General features: G+C 52.8%; 1 protein-coding gene across 3 annotated transcripts in view; it reads right to left on the reverse strand.

The window, feature by feature from the left end:
- CYS1 (cystin 1) overlaps positions 1-18,420 on the reverse strand; it is a 21,861-nt gene continuing 3,441 nt past the window's right edge. Inside the window, exons 2-3 of one of the 3 annotated variants that reach the window (XM_027621572.2) lie at positions 6,098-6,150; positions 1-1,944 (exon numbers count right to left, since the gene is read on the reverse strand). In XM_027621572.2, the coding sequence (XP_027477373.1) occupies positions 1,830-1,944; positions 6,098-6,150 (168 nt within the window). In that variant the 3' untranslated portion in view covers positions 1-1,829. Of the gene's footprint in view, positions 1,945-6,097; positions 6,151-11,577; positions 12,218-18,420 lie in introns of those variants that run through there. The other 2 variants (XR_003524602.2, XR_003524603.2) reach the window with 2 other exon arrangements.

The raw sequence follows: 18,420 nt of genomic DNA on the forward strand, positions 1-18,420 counted from the left end.
TTCTTCTTTTTCTGAACACTTTTATCTCATGAATTGTTGTATGAGGTTTCCACTGGAAAATGCGGGAAACTGGCTGATTGTGTTCCATTTTAACAAAATAATGAGGTAAAACTGTAAACATTTTACGTCATTAAATTCAAGGCCTGATCTGTCTGGTGGTGAGAAAGAAAATACTAACTGCTTTTAAGAGAAATATTTGTATTATTAAAATAGTAATGGCTTTCCTCTTTGATCGAAAGAAATGATTTGGGCTTGGATGGGGAGTAGCTCTCGCTTTGGGGGGTTTCGGAGCCACTCTATCGGCGACCGTTGTCGGAAGGCTCCATGCGACATCCTCCAGCTCGGCAGTAAGAATCTCCCAGCGATGGAACACCTGATCAAAGGCTGCCTTGCCAAGCAATAAAAGTTCATAGAAACACCTGTTTGCCTGTGACGACAGCAGGCCTGTGGGTCTGGGGACCTGACCCCAGGGCCAATGGGCCCTGCATCTGTGTCCCAGAAGCTCTTGCATCTTGCAGGCAACGCCAGGGAGGCTCTGTGTTGGTGGTAACTGTGACAAGCTGAGACCTATTCTGGCTTTGGCAAAAGTTGACATCACACCCACGTGCCCCTTTGTTCTGATGCCCTCCCAGCTGCTCCTGAGGGGCCTGCCACCTGGCCCCCGAACCGCACGCCAGCCAGGACCTTCTTCCAAGGCCAGCCACGCCTGCGCCCCAGCAGGATTCCCACCTTCCAGTCAGCCTGTGGCTCCCCTGGCCCTGCCTTGGATTCACAGACATCCCTGGCAAACCGGCTTTCTCATCTGTCCGCTGGGAACGTTCTCGGGCTCTTCTGGCCTCAATGCGGTGACGTTGTACCTTCTCCCAGGTGGGACGAGAGTAAACCAGTCCCATCAGGCTGGTGAGAGCAGGTGTTCCTCAGGACCTCCTCCAGGTGGGGCCGGGGTGCCCCCCCCTCCCTCCCGGGGCACAGAGCTGCCTCTGCAGCTGCAGAACAGCAGAGATCAAGGAAGCCTGGATTGTCAGCGCTGGAATGCCTGGAAGAGCCTCCAGGACTCAATTTCTAGAGAGGGAAACTGAGGCCCACAGGGTGAAAGTGGCTGCATGTTAGTTAACTGAGGGCTCCAGCTCCCAGTCCCGTGCTCTCCGCCCATCACACCTGCCAAGGAGGGGAGCAGGCCTCTCTCCAGGGAGGCAGGCGGACTGTGGCTCTCAGCAGCCCCAGCGCCAGGAAGGAAGAGTCAGGTACGATCTAAAGCTTAGACTCAATCCTTCCTACCCCGAGCGAGGCTGGGGGTCCAGGAGCTCGGGTCTCACCTGGGGGCTGGTTAGAAATGCAGACTCTCCGGCCCCGCCCCAGAGCCCAGAACCATAATGCAGGCATCAACATCTCCAGGCAGTTGCTGTGCAGAACCAGGGACGTGTTAGAGGCCCCAAGGGAGCCAATCTGGGCCACACTCAGCTTGATGAGCTGTCCCCAGTCCCAGTGCAGAGAGGGCCATCCTACAGGGGAAACACTTCAGGCTCCAGGAGAAGCCCGCAGACAAGCCCTCCGCAGAGGCTGCGAGAGGAGTAGCTGGGAGAGCGCCTGCGCATGCACCGGGGTGGGGGGGGGGGGGACTGCACCTGTGCCTGCCTTCACACCTGGGTCTGCACGGCTGACCACCGCTTGCCAGCAAGCCTGAAGCTGGATCTTTTGAAAGAACCAGGAGTAACTGCATGTTGGAGGGGGCTCAGCTCCAGCCAGAGCCTGGGCAGGGTGCGGGGGCGGGGGTGCAACCCCAGTCTGGTCAGGGGGAGCAGGGGACCTGCAGGGCACCTCCAGCAGCCTCAGCGACAGTACTCCTGCTCGATGCTGGCCATCAGCTCCTCTTCCGAGTAGTCGTACGAGATGGCCAAGATGCCTGACGGCTTCTCGGGCCTCCCGTGGCTGCCGCCCGGGTTTCTGTGAGCCAGAAACACGGACAGGGGTGTCAGGAGACAAGGCATCACCTTCAAACTCGTCATGTCTACAATGGCCCCTTCAGGGACTTCTGATTCGTCCTTAAACCAAAACCGAAAACCTTTGCCCTGGGGAAAGCTTCTTAATCTTTTATAAGAGCGGGCCCTCTGCCTATTTCTCTGGCTTCATTGCCTATGACCTTGTCCGCTCAGACCTTATGTACCCTGCGAGGAAGCCAGCCCCTGGGGCGTTTCAGGGTCAGGGCCCTCAGGGTGGAAAGGTCCGAGTTCGAATCCCAGCTCTGCCACTTACTAGTGCTGCAACCTTGAACAAGGCATTTGCATCTCTGAGCATCAGTTTTTTTTTACATCTGAAGTGGAGCTGTATTCATAAGTTCATTGTGGGGCATAAATAAGATAATGCACAGAGAGCATGTGACACCGAGTCCTGCACGCTGCACAGCCCTAAGCAAATGTGAGCTCTGCATTGCGAGCTACCCACTTGCCTGATTTACTTGCAGGGCCTGCACCCTTGGGGGGGCTGAACAGAGTTGCTGCTGCAGGACAGGACTGGGCATGGCAGAGTGACCAGAATCAGACCCTGTTCCTGCTGCCCGGGCTCCACAAAGTGGTTCCCATCAGCCTGCACGTGGTGGCCCACTCGCTCTCCAACTTTCTGGACATCATAGGGACTTTGGGGTGGTATTCACTGTACCCCAAACTTCCCTTTCTTTCAGGCTGCTCCCTGGCAGTGTTGCCTGGCACTGGCCTTGGCCTGCCCAGAACCTTTGACAGCTGGGGGGGTGTGGGCATGGGTCAGGCTGCGTGCTACTAGCTGGAGTGGATGCGAGGTCCGCAGCCCAGAGCTGCCCACCGCCGGCTGTGGGACAGTGACCTCCCACGGCCTCCTCTGCGGTGCTGGAGAAGAAGGCCGCACTGCTCTGCCGCTCAGGCCGCTGGGGCGACTTCCCCTCGCACCTGTGAACTCAGGGAGCCGGGATGGGGGATCCTCAGCGGCAGGTGCAGACAGGAGCCACCAGCATCACCAGGCGTCCCCTCCATGCGCCCTCAGCTTCTGTTACCCAATCCTAGGACCTCAGGCCAGCCCTGTCCTCAAAGCCAGCCCGACCAGTTCAGCCCTGCCGTTTCCATGTCTCCCTGCCCTTGCCCCTCAGGAGAAAGATGTAGATGTCATGAAGGTTGATCAGGACTCGGGGGCCCCTAGGTGGCTCAGGCAGTGAAGCGTCTGCCTTCGGCTCAGGTCATGATCCCGGGGTCCTGGGATCGAGCCCTGCATCGGGCTCCCTGCTCGGCGGGGAGTCTGCTTCTCCCTCTCCCTCTGCCCATCCCCCCTCTTGTGCGCTCTCTCTCTCTCTCTCTCTCTCTCTCAAATAAATAAATAAAATCTTAAAAAAAAGAAAGGATGATCAGGACTCGGGGGTCAAGGCCCACATGGCCCCAGTTCACATCAAACGTTCCTTTCAACAAGCATCTATGAGACACCTACTGTGTGCCCAGCGCCGTGAGGGACCAGACCTGAGTCAGGTGCCCGCGCTGCCTTTGTGAGGCTGAGTGAGGCTGGGAGCCGGACTGCCATGTTGTACCTGCTGCCTTCCGGGTCACGGGTGTGGAGGCTGGGTGCCAACAAAGTGGGGCGAGACCCCAGCTTGACGAGGACAGAGGGGAGGGCGAGAGTTTGGGGGAAGAGATTTTTAACTGGGCTTGGAAGGATTTTTCTCTTTAGCATTTTATCACAAAGACTCCCAAGCATACAGAAAGGTTGAAATTGTAGATTCAACAATTAAGTAAATACACAGGTTTTTTTTTTTGTTTTTTTGGTTTTTTTGTTTGTTTTTTTTTTTTTTGCTGTATTTACTTTATCACACATCTACTTCATCTGATTTCTGGAGGTATTTCAAAGTAAACTGCAGATGTTAGGACATTTCTCCCAGAAATGCTGCTCTGCCGGGTTCTAACAGCAGAGCCGGGGGGTAGGGGAGGAGGCCGGGAAGGAAGGGGGGCCGCTGCCTCTGAGATCTGTGTGGGGGGTGGAGGGGGAAGAGCCACGGAGGGCCCGGAGGCGTGGGGGAGCCACGGCAGATGTGGGCCAGGAGGCTGCTGCTCCTTCCCTGCAGGGGCTCTCCTTAGAGGCCGAAGAGCCCAAGTTTGGGGACCAGAGGAAGGCTGCTCCAGTCCTGACCCCGGGGAGGGCCAGTGCGCCCTCAGAGCTTGCCTCCATGGCCCTCTCCTCCTTCCCGAGGCAGCAGGGCGGGCTGCTGGAGCCTGACAGAGCCTCCCACGAAAGCAGGTGAGCCAGGGAAGGAGTAGACTCCCGGGAGGGTGGTGAGGAGTCTGAGGAGCCTCCTGGAGTGTGCAAGGAGCAGAAGGGGCCCCTTCAGTTAAAAAGCAGGAGAAATAGCTAATTGATTCCAGGTAGAATTTAACCCTTCTAAATTCCTCGGGTTGATGAAAACTGGAGAAAGTCATGCTAATTCTCTTTAAAATCAGTGGAAACAGTCAGCCAGAGCTGAGCTGTGCGCCGTTGCTTCCGCGGGGCCCACAGGCCGGTGTGTCCCCAGGTCCCCAGCACGCAGCTGCAGGCTCGGGCGTCTGGGTCGGCCCAGCAGAGCCGCTGGGGCCCCTGGGGCGGTGGCTGCCGTGGGACCCCGTGTCCTCCCTCGCACCCGAGACCACCCCCCGCCCCGGGCGCCGAGTGCCAAGCCCATCCCCAGTCCATACAATGAGAGGAGGAGGGTCTGAGGGAGGGCCAGGGCTCTCCACGATGCTGAAGAAGGCTCTGGGCCTGGACCGCTGGTGCCAGGGTTGTAAGCATTCCCACTGCTTCACCCTCTGCGCCAGCGAGGAGTCCCAGCCTGCTCCCACTCGAAAGCGGTGGCCAGTGGCTACAGCGTGGCACTTAGCGCCTTCTCCACCTCGGGGAGCTTCCGGCTTTCGGTGACCCCCAGGGCCCTGTGCTAACCGCCACCTGCTGGCGCACCGCATCCTCAGCTGGAAATGCTGCCAGGGATGCTCCTGCCTCCTTTCTCCTCCGTGGCCTCCCACGCAGCCTTCAAACCAGTTTAACCCTTACCAGCTCCTCTGTGAGCCCTCAGGCCACTCCTGTCCCCTCTCTGACCTCCCCTGAGCCCACTGCCTGCACTTGTGAAGGGACCAAGCTGCTCAGGGAAGGACCCCTGCAAATGTGTGTTCAGTAAGGGAAACCAGCAAGCTTCTTGCCTGAAACCTTTTGGAATTGGTCATAAAAACAGCTTATTACGCTAGAAGTTTTACACCTATTCACATCCATGGTCCTGAATACCAGAGTCACCCACATCCCAGGGACGGGGCAGATCACTGTCATCCCTTTAGAGGTAAGGAAGCCAGGAGGGGGTGCCTGGGTGGCTCAGTTGGTCAAGCGTCTGCCTTCGGCTCAGGTCATGATCCCAGGGTCCTCGGATCGAGCCCCGCATCGGGCTCCCTGCTCAGCGGGAAGCCCGCTTCTCCCTCTCCCACTCCCCCTGCTTGTGTTCCCTCTCTCGCTGTCTCTCTCGCTGTCAAATAAATAAATAAATAAATAAAATCTTTATTAAAAAAAAAAAAGGAAGCCACGAGGGTATGGTGGGGGAGAACAGGCCAGGGGCCCAAGGTCATCCCAGCCGAGCCTCCCGCTGGGCTGCTCTTGATGCCCTGAAACCCTCACGCGGCCCAGAGCCATGTGGGATGGCCCGGAGCAGACAGAGAAGGCCTGGTCTCTGGGCCTCGGGTCCTTAGCTGACACTTCCCAGGGGTTTTAAAAGCATTTTCCTGATAAAATTGTAACATTACAGGGGGCCCGTCTGTCATCCCTCTAGGCTGTAAACTCTGGAAGGGCCCATCTGCAGATGTCCCACGGCACACGGTTTCTGGGTGAACGAGTGAGGTCGGGAACGCCCTGGACGATCTGGGCCAGGGCCTCTCTCAGGGGGACAGTCACAGCGGCTGTGAGGCCGTAGGCCTTCTGCACACTCCCATGAGCAGCACCTTCCCTGGAAGGAGGGAGCTGCGTCGGGCGGTGAGTGGGGAGCTGGGAGCCATGGGGTTCTGTGGGCATCTGGGGCCGGGGCAAGAAGCTGTGGCTTCTGGCAGAGGAAACGTGCTCACCCCCGCCTCGCACTCACCTGGAGACTCTGCTGCTCTCTGGGTGCTCGTCAGCGCTCTGTTTGGAGGACACCTTGAGAAGGACAAAAGAAAGAAGCATCAAAAGGTTGTCAGTGACGCTTTCTGCCAACAGACACGGGCCACCATGTTTAACCCAGGACTAGATAAACCACAGCGGGAAAGGCCCCTGTGGCTCTCCAGTTGCATCTGCTTACTTCACAGGCGGGAAGACTGAGGCTGGGGCAGGGGGTGACTTTATGAAGCTCACACATGTGGCCGGCGACCTGGCTGCACCACCATCTGTCACCTCCAGGGGTCACATCTGCCTTCCACTTGGCTCTGCCAAGCTTTCTCCGTCCCCAGACAAGGGTGTTTAGACGGAGCACACGTTTGTCCGCAGGCTTTTCCTGTAGTCCGTGCCAAGCCCCGTGCCTGCACCAGCCTGTGCCGACGACCACAGCTTTAGAATGAACCTTGACATCTGCTAAAACACATCCTCCCACCAATTTTTTTTTAAAAAGAGTCTTGACTACTCTCAGTTCTTGGCATTCCCCCATATATGTATTGGAATCAGGTTGGCCTATTCCATGGGAAAAAAAAATCTTGGGGATTTTGTTGGGGTGGTATGAAACCACAGATCATTTAGGGAGAATTGATACCTTTATAATAATCAGCCTTTTGATTTATAAACAAGGACTGTTTCTCCATTCATTCAGGCCTTCTTTAATGTCTTTTTTTTTTAAGTCTTTATCTATTTGAGAGAGAGAGTGTGAAGGCGGGGTGGGGAGGAGGGGCAGAGGCAGAGGGAGAAGCAGGCTTCCCCTGGAGCAGGGAGCCTGATGTGGGGCTCAATCCCAGGACCCTGGGATCATGACCTGAGCCGAAAGCAGACGTTTAATGACTGAGCCACCCAGGCGCCCCACAGATCACCTTTTTTAAATAAAATTTTATTTTATATCTCTTGTTGCAGAAATATGACTGAAATATATATATTTGGGGGAGTCGGTGAATTTACCAACTCTTGTATTAGCCCTAATAATTTATGCATAGATTCTGTTTGTATTATTTTTGTTCTCATTCACCTTCTCTGGGAATAACAGCCACTCAATTTCCCCCTAACCTTTTCAGACTTCTGGTACTACATGAAAAGAAGTGATGACAACAGGCATCTTTGTCATGCTCCCTTATTGAAAGGGAAAGTTTCTATTGTTTCACAACTTAATGTTTACTGTGATTTTTTTCTCGAGCATCTGGATCAGAGCCTCGCCTTGGTGCTATGCGCTGGGTCATTTCTCCAGCTCTGTCTTCCAATGCGCTGGTCTCATCCCTGTCTAATCTCCTGCTAACCCACACCATCGGGATCTTTAACTTTGTTTATTCTAGTTTCCATTTCTACAAGTTCTGTTTGGTGCTTTTTCAAATACACGAGGTCACTTTCTCTAGGCCCTTGTCCTTTGCAGGTATTTTCTTTAAACATAATAAACATAAATTGCATATAGTCTGTTCCTGGTAATCCAAACAACTGAAGTCTTCACCGATCTATTTTGGAGGGGGGAGGGGCAGAAGGAGAGGGAGAGAGAGAATCTCAAGCAGATTCCGCACTGATCGTGGAACCCAACACAGAACTCGACCCCAGGACCCTGAGATCATGACCTAAGCTGAAATCAAGAGCTGGATGCTTAACTGACTGAGCCAGTCAGGCGCCCTTCGCTGATCTATTTTTGTTGACTATTTTTTCTTCTGGTTTTTACTGGGTTCCTTGAATAGTTGGTTATTTTTTGTTGTTTGCTGCTCCTTGTCCTTGGAAACTTCTTTGTGAGTATTCTCTGAGTCCTAAGAGGAAGATGACTTTTTGCTGGGCACCTCGGGGGCATTTCCAGTCTGGGACCACTTGAAATTAAATCTATGCATTCAGGCCCGGGATAGGGACCTTACTTATTCTGCAGACATTGGGGAGTTTTAAAGGTTTTGTTTTTTTCCTTTTAATAATGGAGCAATTGTGTTCTCTCATTCCATGATCCTATGCTGCCAATAGACAGAACTGGGCTTTTGCCCCCACAGGAAGCTGGTTATGTTCTCTCCAAATTCTCTCGTGAAGCCCTCCTGCATCCTCGGACTCGGAGACGTGATCACATGGATCAATCACTCACCAGCCATTCACCCAGCACCCCGGCGTGCCCCGTGCTCTATCAGCTGCTGGGCAGACGAGCGCTCTATGCTCTTGAGGTCCTGGCAATGTCATTGGAGAAGTAAGTCTTAAACACATTAAACAGTTAGGCAGATGTGTAAGAGCACAGAGCTGGAGGGTGGGGTGTTGCTATAAAATGTGCAATTGGAGAGGGTGGGCAGTACGGTAGTCAGGGGCATAAGTTTTGAAAGAGAGACAGACCAAACTTTGCCCTACCAGCTCTGCGGTTCGGGGGGTTGTCCTGACCTTTCTCAGCAGTGGTTTTCCTCGTGTGCAAAGCAAGTTTACTGGGAGCTGTTCTAAAGTCATTCCAGAGTGCCTGGCACTTAGTAAGTTCTCAGTAAACATTAGCTGCTATCGTTTCTGTTATCCTCGGACCAATGCTGTATACCACGCCGTCCGCTAGTTATTAACCTGTTAGTGTTAGTTAGTCCTCCCCAGCAGGAGTACCACTTCTCCAAGCTGCGTACAGGATAAACATGAAGTATTTTCCGAACTAAGTTGAATGTCAAGGTGCTGGGTTGTTATAATCCTGAATTTAAAGTCTATAGAGCAGTTGGCATGGTAGAGTAAAAACAGCATAATAGAGAAAAGGGTTCAAATCTCAGTTGTGCCATTTAATAATGATATGCCTTTGGGTGGATTGTGAGGCTCTCTGAGCCTCAGTTTACCCAGGTGCGTAATGGGGACTGAGCCCTCAGGGCTGCTGCGAGACGAGAGATTATCCACCGGCTCATCCGTAGTGTTAACAGCCATCCTACAGATGACCAGTAAACACCATTTGAAGTATCTGAACCAATGTCCAATCTAGGCCAACCTCTGACGAAGGCCCACTGGAGGATAACCAGATTGTGTGATGTGGTTGGTCTAGGGAGCGTCTTGGTCTTCGAGGTCTAAACAGAGGTTCCTGTACAACATTTTCTTCCCTGAGAAATCAGCTCTGACGTGTCTCTTGGGAAACATTAGCGTTGGGAAGTGAAGCAAGCACATACTGGGCATGTCCTGCCAACGCGCGCCCCGTGGGGCTGGGCAGGGGAAGGCCAGCCAGCCTCGACATGCTGTCCCGTAAAGGTTGGTCTTGCCTGCCCAACACTGCAAGTGGAGGCTGGCCACACGGGCAAGGGTGCACAGCCCCGTTCCAGCCATATCCCCAAGAGCCGACCGTGGCTGTTGGTGGCTGGTGATCTTGCGATGGGGGACTCCCTAATCACGGCGTGTTTCTTGGAACACTCATTTTTGCCTTTGGGGAGTGTAAAGATGAAGAGCCGATGACTCTCAAGTCAGCAAGGAATTCACGATAGGAAGAGGGACAGAGAGGGGGGGTATAGTGAAGGAAGAAGACGGGAAGTAACACACTCACACACACACACTTACCCCCACTGCCTCTTGAAGCCACACATCCCATCTCAGAGCAGCTCAGAGTATCTGAAGTTTCTTTTTTTTGTTTTGTTTTTAAGTTGGCTCCACGTGGGGCGTGGAGCCCAATGCGGGGCTTGAACTCACGACTCTGAGACTGACACCTGAGCTGAGATCGAGAGTCAGGCGCTTAACCGACTGAGCCACCCTGGTGCCCCTGAATGTTCTTTTTTTTTTTTAAAAAGATTTTATTTATTTATTTCAGAGAGAGGATGAGAGATAGAAAGCACGAGAGGGAAGAGGGTCCGAGGGAGAAGCAGACTCCCCGCTGAGCAGGAAGCCCGATGTGGGACTCGATCCGGGGACTCCAGGATCATGACCTGAGCCGAAGGCAGTCGCTTAACCAACTGAGCCACCCAGGCGCCCCTGAATGTTCTTTTTAATTAAAAACAAAATTCTATGATAAAATACACATAGCCTAAAATTCACCATCTTAACCATTTTTAAGTGTACATTTCACTATTAAGTACATTCAAGTACAACCAATCTCAAGAGCTCTTTCCATCTTGCAAAACAGAAACTCTGTCCCCATTCAACGACTCCCTACCCCAAGCCCCGGCAACCACCCTCCTACGATCTCTATGAATCTGACCACCTCGTCTAAGTGGACTCCTACAGTATTTGTCCTTTTGTGTCTGGCTGACTTCAGCTGGTACGTCTTTGGGGTTCATCCATGTTGGAGCAGGTGCCAGAATGTCCTTCCCTTTTAAGGCTGACTAACCTCCAATTGTGTGTGTGTACTGCATTCGTCTGTCAGGTTGCTTGCACCTTTTGGCTGCTGTGAGTACCACTCTTGTGAACATGGGTGGACAGAGATCTGTTTGGGAGCCTGCTTTCAATTCTCTCGGGTACACAAGGAAGTCCTCACTTATCACTGCCACCCAACTGCCCCCCTACAGCTTTTGGTCACAGGGCCTGCCTACCTGCCCAGGGCCTCCAGAGACGAGAAGTAGTATTTTACCCAGCCATGCCCGAGCTGCTTTTTAGATGTCATCCTATTTGCACCCTTGTGCCCTCTTGTCAGTTTCTGCCGGAACCAGCCTTTGTCGTCACCTACTTTGGCTTTCCCCCTCATCATCAGACTGTGGGAAGGTTGTTACACATCGTTTCTCCCAGCGGGAGGGCAACTGAGAGTCAGACCTTTGCAGGATCAGCCCGTCTCCACTTGCCCGCTGCTTTCCCTGCCGCTACGGGGGACACTTTGCCGGCCCCGGGGGGGAGCAGCCAGGACGGGGCACACCATCACCCGCACACACCCTACAGCAGGGTTCGGAAGGGATACTGTGCTCTTGCCTTTGTAATTTCCCCCATGGCTCAGCCTTGTTATATCAGCTCCACGTTTACTGAGGTTTCTTTCTGTGCCCGAGGTCCGAATGCGCGGTCCCTTCCTTGTCAGTGCGTTTCAGCCTTTCACTTGACTTTGTCAGATGTAGAGTGTGTTAGAACGCCCTCCCCGAAACACAGCTCCTGAAGCCGCAGAGGGAGCTTGGACGAAAAGCAAGGACACAGCAGCCCCTGCCGCTGCTCCCTGCCTAGTGCAGACGCACGTTCCCGCCCCGACCCCCCGACCCCCACCCCCCCCCCGCCAGCGGGCGGCCTGCCCCCTCTGGGCCAGACAGACCCCGGGGACCCCGGGGGGCCGTGGCGCCTGGGCTGGGCCGGCGGCCCGTGGGAACCGGGCTGAGCTCAGGGAGCGCGTGAGTGTGTACGGGCGGGCGGGGGATGTGTCATCGCTCGCGATCGCAGGCAGGTTTGGAAGAACACACCAGAGCTGAAGGAGCAGCCGAAAAGAGGAGGAGGAAGTGAATCAGATGATCTCTTAATCTCCCCAGACCCCTACAACTAGGGTTTTTTGAAAAAAGCAAAGTACCAATGGTTAATTTTTAGGAAATCCACTGCATCTTTTATTTACCAAAATGTCTATGTTCTGCTTCTTCTGTTTAGAGAGTCCTCCCCCTTCAACTCTTCATGTTCAACAGCTTCATATGTATGTATGTACACCTATCAATGATACGGAGAATTGCCATAGCACAAGCCGCAGATGTTTAAGGAATTCAGTTTGGTGGGCTTCCACACGTGCGTGGACCTGTTAAACCATCCCCGCGGTCAGCACCCTCCGTGGTCCTCCCTGCTTCCCTCGGCCTCCCTCCCGTCTCCAGGCAACCGCTGATCTGCTTCTGGTCACTGCAGATTCGTGCGCCCTCTCTGGAAGCCGAGAGACTCGCGGAATCATACGGCGTGCACCCTTTCCCTGGCTTCTTTCCCTCCGTGTAATGATTCTGAGATCCATCCACGTTGTGTGTAGCAACGGCTCACTGCGCCCAATGTGGGACTCGAACTCACGATCGCAGGATCGAGAGTCGCATCTTCTACCCACGGAGCCTACCAGGCATCCTAGTGAGTTTACCCCTTTTATTGCTGGGTGATATTCCACAGCCTGGGAAGACTTCCCCCTTCTTCACTATCGAAGAATTATCCTTCTTCGCAGCCCAGGTTTGTTCGGTTGGTTGGGGTTTTTATGTTTCATCAGGGACATCTGAGCACATAAAGTGGAGAGAACAGCGTGAGGGCACCTCCTGGTACCTGGCCTCCCCGCCTCAGGGAGAGGTCCCGGGTTGTGCCCGCGGGCTCAGCCCTCCCGCCGCCAGGGGGCGCTCCTGTCCCCGCACAGCCCCACTCCGCGGCCTCCCAGGCAGCAATCGCTTCGGGCCAGGTGGGCTCTGCAGGGAGAGCTGTTTTGCGTTAATAAAATGACAACCAGAGTTTTTCAAAAGGAGGCTCTGACTCTGAGACCAACGGTCGAGGAGCCCCCACCTCCCTTCACGAGGCCATGCCTTCAGGAAAGTGTTTCCGGAGAGAATGAAGGCCAGGCCGACCTGGAGAAGCTGAAAGGGGTGGGATTGGAGGAAAAGATCAGTTGCATTTATATGGTGTTTTCTCACCTTGTAAAGCACGTTCACATACATTTTCACATCATTTCACGAACGCTGGAGCTCACGGGGGGGGGGCTGCAGGCGGCCTGTTGCCCACCCCGGGGACGGCCCCCGTCCAGCGGCTACGCGCCCTTGCACGGGGAGGGAGATGACCTGGTGTGGCTCCCGGGCCTGCCCAGCCCTGGGGCAGCCCCCCCTGCTGAGCCCCAAGGGCCTCTGACGTAAATGAGGTGCGGGGCGTCCCGGACTCGTGCCCCTTTGGAGCTAGCAAGCTGATTCTCCAACTGGAAAGAGACCACCGGGTTCCTGGACATTGGCTGTCGGGAGGCAGAGGTCAGTGGCCCCCTAAACTGGTGGCCTTGGGCTGGGAACTACCTGCCTTGCTGGTATCGGGCTCCTGGCCCCGAGGGAGGTAAGAACCTCCGCTCTGCCCAGACCCCTGCTGGCCCCTCACCAGAGTCCAGGCACCGCTTGTCCCATCCCCTGTGGGAACTAAAGCTCCTGGGCCCAGAAAGTCTTCACCAGCACCTCTGGACGTCATGCTCGTGACAGCGACCCCTGCCCCACCGTCCTTCCCCTCTCCAGCCAGCACCCAGCAGCCACTGCCGAGGCCTGGGTCGGGCCAGGCGCTGTGGGGCTGTGCTCTCAGCCACCGTCCTGCAACCACGGAGGGAGGGAGCCCTCGGAGGTCCCGCATCCTACCCGCTTCTCCAGGCACTGTGCGTCTTACAGTTGAAACCTCGCTGTTTTTTTATAGGTCCCCTGAGGGGAGGATTCTTTCTGCAGCGTTGGATGTTCTCCAGGCTTGGCATTCTTCTCCCCCAGTCCATGTGCCTCCGCCCCCCGCCAGCAGCCCGTCTGCATGCTGATGTTCACAAACCATGAACATCAGTGGACATGAATTTCAGACAGCCCCAGGAACTCGTCTGCCTCCCACGTCAAACCCGACCTATACCGCACCGAGCATCATTATTGGCTCAACTACACAGGCAAGAAGCCTTGGCGCCGTTCTGGAAACTCGCCTTCCTTTGCATGTCATACCCAGATGTCATCTGGGCTTCTCCCACCTCCTCGGCCCTGGATTAATGCAGTACCCTCCTACCTGAGCGTCTCACTCCTGCACAGTCTCCTCTCAATCCCTACCCCCTGCTGCCTCTGACCTTCCAAAAGTGAGGCTGGCCAGGAGAGGAGGCACGAGAAATAAGCTGGTGTCTCTGGGGAAGGGACCCGGGGAAAAGGTGGGGACAGTGGAAGGGGCACTTTCTTTTCAGGGCATCTTTCACATCTTCTCTCCTGTGCATTTCCATTACCTCTCCTGATTTTAAAATCAACATTTAAGTATAATAAACACAGAAAACCTGCACTTGCTCTGCACTGCCCACAGGATGAAGTTCCACCCCTTAGCCTAGAGGGTTGTGAAATCATGACTCAAAGCGATATGGTTGCCTTTTGCGCTCCATCTGTCATCACCTCGCTATCCAGCCATAAGGGGCTACACGCTGTTCTCCTAAAGCACTTTCAGCCCTCTTCGTGTTTCCACACGCTGTTCCCTCTGTATGGAAGACTCCATCCTTTTCCCACTGCTGGAAAACTCAGCTGATCCTTTAGAACCAACTCAGACGTCAGCCCCACTGGGAAGACGCCTGCCTCAGATGGAACTATTCCTTGCGTGTATAATCCTTCCTATATACCTCAACTGCAAGAATTCCATGATGAATGACACATGTGCATTTACACAACCCTCCACAACACAGTTAGGAGCTTTTTGGGGATTAGCACTAGTTTTACTCTTCTATTTTTCCTAGATTGCTCAAATACCACTTACTGTCACTTAAATTTGTGTGCTTCGCTATAGATCACATCTGAATGCAGACGGACGGTAACTGTTTTCAAAATAGGGGCGCTTTTTTTTTGCCAAAAGTCCATCATATTACCCATCACGTTTAACTCTCTCTGGTGATCTGCTTTCCAGCCACGTAATCATTTTGACTGCTGTATTCACCCTCACATCCCATAGCAGCTGCGAACCAGGATTACGCCAAAGTCCTGGCTGATGGTAATAGACAAAGATTATCCTGGTCTTTCTTTGCTAGAGCAAAATGGAACCTTTGCAAAAGTGGTGGAAGATGGATTCATTCTGCCTAACTAGAAGACATGATTGGCCTAGACCTTCTTGTAAAAAAAAAAAAAAAAAATGTGCTACCTTTGCAGCAACAATAAAGTTCCCAGAAAATGAGGGGCGCCTGGCTGGCTCAGTCAGTAGAGCATGTGATTCTTGATCTCGGGGTTGTGAGTTCAAGTCCCGAGTTGGGTGTAGAGATTACGTAAAAATAAGATCTTTAGGGGTGCCTGGGTGGTTCAGTCGGTTAAGCATTAGACTCTTGATTTCAGCTCAGGTCATGATCTCAGGGTCCTGGGATCCAACCACCTCGAGCTCCGCACTCAGCAGGGAGTCTGCTTGAGATCCTCTCCCTCTGCCCCTCCCCCCCCCGCACTCTCTCTCTCTCTTTCTCTCTCTCTCTCTCGAACATAAATAAATCTTTTAAAAAAATAAAAATAAATAAAATCTTAAAACAAAAACTCTCCGGAAAACAAACTTCCCTAGATCTTGATCAGCCCAGATTTATTAGGCAGGAGGGGGGACAAAGTCTCAACTACATAACGTGGTAGTAAAGGTGCTGAATTTGGACTGTATCAAAATTTCCTCTTTAAGAGTGCCCTTGAATTTCACTAGTGCACTTAATCTCAAAAACTTCATTTATCCAGCCCATTCTGGGACTGAGATTTTTTTTTTTAAGATTTTATTTATTTATTTGAGAGAGACAGAGATAGCGAGAGACAGCACAAGCAGGGAGAGGGAGAAGCAGGCTCCCCGCCGAGCAGGGAGCCCAACGCCAGGCTCGATCCCAGGACCCCAGGATCATGACCTGAGCCGAAGGCAGACGCTTAACGACTGAGCCCCCCAGGTGCCCCTGGGACTGAGATTTTTATGGTTAATTCCGTATCCTACCAGGGCCATCCTTGACTATCCACTACCACTGCACTGTAAAAACAAGCTTCCTGGAAGCATTGACTACACTCTGGTTCCTTGCCTCTCATTCTCCATGAGCCCGAGCCTGTCAAGCTTTCCCCACTGCTCTTCCCGAGGGCATTAGGGACCTCCAAGTTGCTAGTGTCAGTGGTCAGTCCCCTGGCTTCATCCTATTCATCCCATTAAACAACATTTACAAGAGCTGGTCACCTCTCCCTTCCAGAAACCTTTCCTCCCTGGGCTTCCAGACATGGCATCCTCTTGCCCCCCCCCCCCACCCTGCGTTACTGGTTGTCCCCTTTGGCGTGTCCCCTCATCTTTTCCACATCTGAATACGAGGTCACACACATCCACGGCCACAGCAGCGCCTGGCACACGGGCAGGTGTTAGCCGGCATCGTTGTTACTGGTGTTCTGGTCGACCCTCCACGCTCCTCTGTTCTGCCGGATCCCACACTCACAGCTCCAATCCCAACGTCTCCCCTGAGCACCGGCCTCTTACAAAGACCTCTTCACTTGCCTCGCTGTTCGCTGTTCGGGTGTTGAATAGGCATCTCAAACCTACACATTCAAAGCCAAATTTCTGATTAACACCCCCAACCTGCCCCTTCCCCATTTCCACGTCAGCTAACAGCAACTACGTCCTTCTAGCTGCTCAAGCCCAAAACTCTGGGGTCATCTTTGACCCCACAGCCAATCCACTGGTAAACTGGTTGCCTCTCTTTAGTCTGTGTCCACAGGCCAACTACTGCTCACGGCCCTCACTACCGCCCTCTGTTCTCAGGGATCCCTGTGAAAGCCTCCTAACTCCAGGCCCAGCTGTGGCTCTGCCCCACCCCCACTCTGTCTCCAACACGGCAGCCAGCGAGGGTGAACCTTAAATCAGGTCATCTCTGTTGAAAACCCTCCAGGGCTTCCCACCTCCTTCAAAGTAAAGGCCAAAGGCCTAACAGTGGCCAAAGGACCATCATGCCTTGCCCAGACACCAGGCCACCATCCTGGCCACCATCCTGTCTCCACTACCCTGACCTTGCCCTCTCCACTCCAGCCACAACGCCCAACCTGCTGCTCTTTGAGTAGACCCTCCAGGCTCCACCCGAGGACCTGTGACTGGCTGACCCCTTGGCTTGGGACACCGGTTCCCACAGAAGCGCGGCAGCCCTCACCTCCTCCAAGGCTTTGCCCAAGTCCTGCCTCCTCAGTGACACCTTCCCTGCCCACCTAGTAAAAATGACAACCTAGATCCACTCCTGTTCTCCCCAGGCCCTGCTGCTCTGTTGTTCTTTTTTTTAAATATATATATATTTTTTATTTGAGAGAGAGAGACTGGGGGGAGGGGCAGAGGGAGTGGGGCAGAGAGAATCCCAAGCCGACTCCACACTGAGCGTGGAGTCCGACGCGGGGCTCGATCCTATGACCCTGAGATCATGACCTGAGCCGAAATCAAGAGTCAGACACTTAATCGACTAAGCCACCCAGGCGCCCCTGCTTTATTGTTCTTTATGCTTTATTTTGTTCACTGTTGAACTTAAGACGATCAGAGTGGTAGCAGAGGTTTTGTCCGTTTGGTTCACCGATGTATACGGAGCACCTACAACAGTACCTGGCACATGCAGGTGCTCTAAACTACACACTAAATGCATGGATCAATAACAGACGGTAATTTTCCCAGGTAATACAGCGCTGAGTGGCAGAGATACTGCTGCATTGTTAAAAAACTATAATTTGATCAAATAACTTAATAAAACCCAAGCCCAAACGATTAGCTTTTCTCACATAATTTTTCCATCCTAAATAGTTTTTGGTTTCAATATCCCACTAAGATACTGTTGATTTTAAAGTTCCACTGGCTTTGGGAAAAAAAATTCTGCTCTGCACACCTAATAATGCAAGGCACAAAGTTAGAAATTAATCCAGGACAGTAATAGGAGATGGTTTAATTCATGGTACATGAATTTGATGGATATTTTGCATTTATTAAAATAATTAAGAATACTATGCAGCAATATAAAAAGCTGTTTATGAAATAGTTGAAGTATAAAAATCCAAAGCAGATTATTATAATTTCAGTGATATCAACATAATGCCACTAGGACCACTGAAGTAGCCCCTATATGTAGATACACATTTCTCATATGTACCTATATGGGGGGGGAGAGATGTAATTGATTTAAATACCCCTTAGAAGGGGCACCTGGGTGGCTCAGTTGATTGAGTGTCCAACCCTTGATTGCAGGTCATGATCTCAGGGTTGTGAGATCGAGCCCCGCCTCAGGCTCTGGAGCCCGCTTAGGCCTCTCTCTCTCTGCCCCTTCCCACCCCCAATCTTTCTCCCTCTCTAAAATAAATAAGTAAATAAATAAAAAATAAATAAAAGTAAATACTTCTTAAAACTTAATTTTAAAAATCCCAGTTTTAGAATATGGCAATACTTCATTCTTATCCAGCAACCTTAACTGTATAGGAAAACAACCAAGAATTAAGAAACAAGACAAAGACGCACGTTTGATTGAAATATTTGCCACAAAGCCCACTGGCTGAAGAGATGATTCTTCAGGCCAGGGAAGAACCTCTCCCAGGCCTGACCTCGGAGGGCCATGCTCTTCCTTGAAACACAGAATCAGCAGGCATGGCTATGTGATTCCAACCCCCAAGTGCAGCTCAGAGAGGTGTCCACTAGGGCGGGGGATACAGAGAAGCTTGTTTGGTTGCATACAGACTGACAATGGCTAAAACGTGACAGTGGAAAGACGGACCAAGGCAGAGAGGCAATAAC

This window comes from Zalophus californianus, chromosome 8, assembly GCF_009762305.2.
Source record: "Zalophus californianus isolate mZalCal1 chromosome 8, mZalCal1.pri.v2, whole genome shotgun sequence".
Taxonomy (NCBI): domain Eukaryota; kingdom Metazoa; phylum Chordata; class Mammalia; order Carnivora; family Otariidae; genus Zalophus; species Zalophus californianus.